At 36.9% G+C, this 6,943-nt stretch overlaps 1 protein-coding gene across 1 annotated transcript; it reads left to right on the plus strand.

The window, feature by feature from the left end:
• Window positions 1-837: 837 nt before the first annotated feature.
• LOC113739326 (uncharacterized) lies at window positions 838-6,613 on the plus strand. Its single transcript, XM_027266549.2, has 5 exons — window positions 838-1,253; window positions 1,500-2,771; window positions 5,440-5,706; window positions 5,790-5,872; window positions 6,036-6,613. The coding sequence occupies exons 1-5, from the start codon at window positions 838-840 to the stop codon at window positions 6,611-6,613; spliced, it is 2,616 nt and encodes an 871-aa protein (XP_027122350.2).
• The last annotated feature ends 330 nt before the right edge of the window (window positions 6,614-6,943 follow it).

The raw sequence follows: 6,943 nt of genomic DNA on the forward strand, positions 1-6,943 counted from the left end.
CATGACACTTATTAATAAATTAATAATATGTATTATAATTTTTTTATTTTATCATGATATACAAATAATAATGTGCCTTTAGGTAACCTATGATGACACTCTGGAAAATGTGAGATGAACCAAAAAAAATCGAAAAAACACAAAAAACGACATCGTTTTATTTTGGCTCCAAAACACTTGCTGAAGTACTGTGAAGTTTCATTTTGCCGGCAAAAGGACTTGGTGAAAATTTCCTTTTTCTCATCTCTCTCACCTCTCAGCATACAAGCTATCTCGGCCAATCCAGAATTTTGGTAGCAATCGAAGCTATCTCTGCAAACAACCATCTTCATCTTTTCTAACCTCAACTTTAAATCCCTCGGCTAAGACATTTGGAAGGGTAGGCAGGGAGTAAAAACTGAAGAACGGAGCTCCACATTGGGAAAGCGGGAAGATACTTCAGGTGCACATATCTTGTTCCAAAATTGAAGTGGTAAACACAATGAAGCTGTTGCCCATAACCTGTTCGATAAAATGTTAATTCCCCCCTATTTTTCATTTTTTTCTGTGTATCTCTTTTAATGCTAATCTATGAAACTTAGTTGTAATTGAAGCTCTGTTTAGGCTATGAATAGAAATCGACTTGGAAGCTCTTTGATGAAGATCAAAATAGCAATGGGGTGACTGGAATGACCTTTTTGCAAGACAAGTGCAAAAGTTTAAGAAATAGGTTAATGAAAATTAATATTTAAGGACTTAATTAATGGACTTCTTATTGAACTGCACATTGGTCATGTGCTGGTTATTCATCTGTGGCAGATAGGTTCAGATTCTTAATATTCAAATGGGACTAATGACATGCAAGACTTGGTCCATGATGTATTTGGGATACCACATGGAACAAATAAATTGAATAGAGAAGGGGACTTTCCTATTTCAGAGGCTGAAAAATTTTACAAATTGATTGATGATTCTCAACAGGATTTGTACAGTGGTTGCAAAAATTTCTCGAAGTTGTCTTTCATTATTCGTTTGCTTCACCTAAAATGCCTTGGTAAGATGAGTAACAAGATTTTTAATATGCTTGTTGAGCTGTTGAGAGAAGCATTTCCGGAGGCCATGACTAATTTGCCTTCTTCTTACTATGAGGCTGAGAAATTGATGAATACATTGGGGCTAGGTTTTGAAAAGATCGATGCATGTCCTAATGATTGTTCTCTTTATTGGGGTAGTGCTGAAAAAAGAACTTCATGCGAAACATGTAACGAGCTTAGGTAGGTTGCTTCAGAAAATGATTCAACTGGTGAAAAAAGAAAAATCCCTCAAAAAGTATTGTGGCATATTCCTTTAAAAGCTAGATTACAAAGACTATTTATGTCTTCTAAAATTGCATCTCAAATGAGATGGCATGAGGAAAAACATACAAAAGATGGTTGTATGAGACATCCAGCTGATTCTCCAGCTTAGCAAACTTTTGACCATCTACATTCAGAATTTACTAAGGATTGTCGAAATGTTAGATTGGGGTTGGCATCTGACGGGTTTAATCCATTCAACAATATGAGTTCTACACACAGTACTTGGCCTGTGGTTTTAATACCATATAACTTACCTCTATGGATGTGTATGAAGCAACCGTACTTCATGTTGTCCTTGTTAATACCCGGACCATCCTCTCCTGGGAATAATATTGATGTTTATCTACAGCCTCTAGTTAAAGAATTGACCGAATTGTGGGATTTTGGCATTCAAACTTATGATGCATCCCAAAAAGAAAATTTTCAATTGCATGCAGCTCTGTTGTGGACCATTAGTGATGTCCCTGGATATGCAATGTTATCTGAGTGGAGCACTAAAGGTGAATATGCTTGTCCTGTTTGTCACAAGTTCACTCATGCTCGACGGTTGACTCATAGTTTCAAGCATTGCTATATGGGTCATCGTAGATTCTTAGATAGTAAGCATAAATTTAGAAAGCAAGCCCAATTGTTTGATGGCACCGAAGAATATGGAAAGCGACCACCTTTGCAAACTGGGGATATGATTGTGAGTGAATTGGGAGACTTGCAAATTAAATTTGGAAAACTTGTGAAAAGTAATCCGAAATTGCCTTTTAATTGGAAAAAGAGGAGTATTTTCTTTGACTTGCCATATTGGAAAGATAATGTCTTAAGACATAATCTTGACTTCATGCACATTGAGAAGAATGTTGGTGAAAATATTTGGGGGACATTGCTGGATATTGAGGATAAAGCAGAGGACCATTATAATTCCCACTGTGATTTGAGAGAAATGGGAATAAGAAAAGAGCTGCATCCCATTGAGATAGAACCTGGAAAGGTTTACTTACCTCCATCTTCCTTTGCAATGGATAAAAAACAGAAAACTATGTTTTGCAATGTGCTAAAAAAAGTGAAATTTCCAGATGGTTATGCAGCTAACGTCTCAAGATGCGTTCGAGTAAAGCCACCAAGAATTTCGGGGCTTAAAAGTCATGATAATCATATCCTAATACAGCAATTGATGCCTATAGCTTTGAGAAAGACTTTGCCAAAATCAGTGCGCTATCCTTTGATTCGATTGAGTAGATACTTCAGGCAGCTTTGTTCTAAAGTTATTTGTCCTCAAGATGTGGTTCGTTTGGAAAGTGAAATTGCCGTTATACTCTGCGATCTTGAGAAATGCTTTCCACCAACATTCTTCGATGTCATGGTGCATTTAACTATTCATTTGGCAACTGAAGTGAAATTAGGTGGCCCGGTGTATTATGGTTGGATGTATCCTGTAGAGAGGTACTGCTTGTAATTCTAATTATGCCTTAAATGTTTATTACTTTTTTTCTTTCTTTGATTTGTAGAACTAAACAGAGAGTTTGGAATGATGATACTTTAGGTACCTAGGAACATTAAAATTGTGAGAACCCAGAACGGAAAAAAAAAATTTAGGGTTTTATTCCTGTGCACCCGTTTTCTTTTATTTTCTTTATTATATTACTTTTATCCACATTTTATCAGTAAATATAGTTTTTAAATCATTTTTTCTAGTATAAGGTAGTTCGTGAGAAATTAGGAATATATTTTGGATGTGGGACCCGCTAGTGTATTAAGTGAGAGACATTCGGCCAATTCGGTTCAATTTTCATAAAGGGATTTAATTACTAGGTGTTAGTAGATGATTAGAGGTTATCTAGATGGTTTAATTATGGAGGGACAAGAAGATAACTCTAAACAAAACAAAGTGCCAAGTGTCCAATTCTTGTTGGCTTAAACTTGCCTAACTTTGCCTAACTTTCTTTATCTTTACTTAAAAGTCCAAATTTGACCAAGTTGTCTTCACTCCTTCATCCCTCTTGGCCAAATCTCCCTTGGAAGCAAAGGAAAGAAACCTTCAACCTTTCATCTTCAAATCCTTGCTCAAATCTTGAAAACTAACCGATTATTTCTTGAATTAGTCCATAAAATCATCTTGCTAAGGGTGTTTGAAGAACTTGGTGGTTTTGTTTTGGAAGAAAACCTCCTAAGCTACAACCTTTCTTGAGGAACTAAGGTATCTTGCTTGGAATTCATCTTTTGTTTCTAATTTTGGCCAATTGGTGCCTTATAGTAGCTATATACGTGATTTTACGAAAGATTTGGTGGATTGGAGTGAAGCTAGCAAATTTTCTGATTTTTGTGGATTTATTTCTGTTTTCCTATGATGGATATGTTTGGGCTTGAATTGATGGTTCTAAATGGTGTTAAATAGCTCTCTTGTACGTTAATTGTGGTTATTTACGAAAAATTTCCGCTTGTGCGGAAAATTTCAGATTTAGGGTTTCAAATTGGGGGTTTTCTATGGATGATTGTTGAGCTTCTAATTGGCAATAATTGAGGGGTATTGTGACCCTAATGAAGTTTATTGAATGGCTTATGAATTGTTTGGGTGCTTGTGGTTGTGTTGGATGGCTTTTAATGGTTGTTTTGTAGGTTGGAAAAGCTGAAATTTTAGGGGAAATGCTGTCCAAGTGTCTAGGGTATTGGGTTCTTATGAGTCGGGTTGTGATTGGATAGAAATGAGCAGTTTTAGGGATTGTTTCCACTTTTAACCCTAAATGTTATGTATTTTTCATTTCCAAGCTATATTTGGGTCTTGCCTTAAGGGTCCCTATTAAAAAGGTATTCAACTCGTGTTTGAGTTTTAATTGCACTTTCTTGATTATTATAGGGCGTGCCGGTGATCCAAGGCTCACGTCGGGCGAAAACTTGTGAAATTTCTTTGTCGAACTTGGTGAGTGTACTACTCACATATTTGTTATTCCGTGGCTTTCTTGTACTTGAATTCTGTGATTTGGACTAGTTGTGATGATTGTTTGGACTAGGTGAGGCGGGGGTGTACTTTACCACTCTCGTACTCTCTGGCCTCCTTGATTGGTTATTATATTAGACCTACTTGTTTGTTTAATTATATCACTTGAATACTCTTGAATGGATTTGATTTGGTGTCGATTGGATACCAACCTTTACTGTAACTCTGAACCTTTACTGTTTACTCTGAGTTCTACCTCATTGGAAGTCAATGGACTCGAGCCAGTAAGGACTTGGTCGGGGACATTTGACAAACCATGGGGACTGTATTTGGGAATCTTTGGGTATGAGACCCTTGATTCCGGTATACTCGAGTAATACCAATTCTGTACTATTTGGTGTTCGGGCCCGGTAAGGGGAAAGTGAGGTGGACGGATAATTGGAGTAAAGAGGAGTCTACGGTCATGATTACCTAGTATACATTGACGGAGGGTCAATGAGATGAGATCAAGTATGGCAAAAGAGGAAAAGGGCTCTTGAGAGCCATCCGTATCCTTTTACTCCGTATGCTTGGGTGTTATTGCTTTTGCTTACTTGATGTACGTATTTGGATTGAATATTCTTGTGTTTATGTGCTCTTGGTGTATTTACGTGATAGTACCTCATTGGGCGAAAGCTCACTCCGTTAATTTTGTTTTCCTTACAGGGAATTATCTTTTGGACTTTTGATTTGGAAGAATGAGTTGAGTAGAGCTAGTTGAGAAGTTTTGTATAGCTCCTCAATAGTTGGAACCCTAATTGTATTTGGATCTAAATGCTTTCTTTTGGCTTGTAAACATACGAACGTGGTTTGTAATAGGGTGTGTACTCCTGTCCAATGTATTATATTTGGCTTGTATATATTCTTTTCAGTGATTGTTGGATTACTTGTATTCAATGGGGTCTTGGCAGATTGTGACGTGGCAGTCCCTATTCGCTTTATGTTTTGACTTTTGTTTTCCGTTTCACGACTCTTGGTTTGGTTAAGTGCGTTAATAGTTTCCCGAACGACTTGAGTTAGGGTTTGACCGTTTTAGTAGTCCTGGCGAGAGCTGGGCAGGCAGTCCGCTAACTCCTTTGGTACGCCTTAGGGGAAGGTGGGGCTGTCACAAAAATCTTATGTTCGAAATAAAAGTAGGCCTGAAGGTTCGATTGCTCAAGGCTACTTGGCAGAAGAATGCATAAACTTTTGCATGTTGTATCTTGCGGACTATGTTGAGACAAAATTCAATCGTCCAAGCAGAAATAAAGAAGTACATAAGGAAATTGAAGAGGGTTCAGATATATTCTCTGAATCAAGACATCCTTTGGGGAGGGACAAGCCAACAATCTTTGATGCTCATATCTTGAGTAAAGCATATCAGTATATTTTATTTAACTGTGATGCTGTCACACCTTACATGGAGTAAGTTCAACTACAACTTGATGCATTAAAATTTTATTGTAGAATTCAATGTATGATTACAATTTTGACTCATGTACTTCTAGGCAGCATCGTAGATTGATAGAAGAAGGGCATCCTCAAGTTCCACAACATCTAAAAGAGCGCTTGCACAGCGAAAATTTTGCTTGTTGGTTTGCTGAACATGTAAGTAAAATTCTGAATATTAAGTACAATTTGAATTGTAGGACTTCAAATATAGTTTCATCTTCTTTTTTTTTTTTTACAGATTGACAAGTTAGAACTTCTTTGAAATGTTTTGGTGTTGAGAGACTTGAGGTTCCTTGCTAAAGGTCCATATGTTGTTGGAATCCAACATGACAAGTACGTTGTTAATGGATTTCGGTTTCACACCAACGAAGTTGAGAAGAAAAGAAAAACGCAGAATAGTAGTGTTACAGTCAATGGAACAACATCCAGTTTTGCAAGTATAAGGGATCAAAATCTAGTTTTGAGTGAACTAGTTTACTTCGGTGTCTTGAAAAATGTTGTTGAATTAATTTACGGAGGTCGTCGGGTGGTGTTATTCGAATGTGATTGGAAATCAAATGGTTCGAGAATGAAACAAAATGCTGATGGGTTTACTGTAGTCAATTTTGCAAATGTGAGACCTCATGTTGAGCCATTTATACTCGCTTCACAAGCATCACAGGTTTTTTATGTGGAAGATCCAACTGATAAAGATTGGCAAGTTGTTATCTCTACCACTGCAAGAGATGGATATAACATGGGCACAACCATGGATGTTGAGACATATTTGCAAAGTGATGTTGGCAATCCTGTTGTTGAGAATGAAAATGAGGAAATTAGTTGGGTTCGTGAGAATGGACTTGGGATTGAAATTGATTTGTCCCAATATAATCTGATTTAGTATCTTTTATAGTTGCTAAGCTTGTTGGCCCTATTGTTATATGTTTCAATTGCTAAGGCTCTACTACTGGCTGCAATTACTTGCCTACATTTCGTTGGTCTAAAATTATGTGAGAACCCTAAACCTTTCACATTTTCTTAGCCTTTTGGTTTATTTTCACTTCCCCTTTTAGTAAAAATTTGTTAACCAATTGTTTTAAACAAAGGAAGGTTTTGTTGATACGTTTATTTGTGTGTGAGATATGTATATATGTGTACGTGTTGGAGGTACGGTTGAGCGAGACAATAGAACTTGGAAAGAAGGAAATTTTTTGTGCAAAAGTGAAGGGGC

Source organism: Coffea arabica, chromosome 1c, assembly GCF_036785885.1.
Source record: "Coffea arabica cultivar ET-39 chromosome 1c, Coffea Arabica ET-39 HiFi, whole genome shotgun sequence".
Taxonomy (NCBI): domain Eukaryota; kingdom Viridiplantae; phylum Streptophyta; class Magnoliopsida; order Gentianales; family Rubiaceae; genus Coffea; species Coffea arabica.

Coding starts and splice junctions, on each gene's coding strand:
- LOC113739326 (XM_027266549.2), top strand. CDS start 838: ATGCAAGACTTGGTCCATGATGTATTTGGGATACCACATGGAACAAAT. Junction 1,254..1,499: donor GAAACATGTAACGAGCTTAG/GTAGGTTGCTTC, acceptor TCGAAATGTTAG/ATTGGGGTTGGCATCTGACG. Junction 5,873..6,035: donor GCACAGCGAAAATTTTGCTT/GTTGGTTTGCTG, acceptor TCCTTGCTAAAG/GTCCATATGTTGTTGGAATC.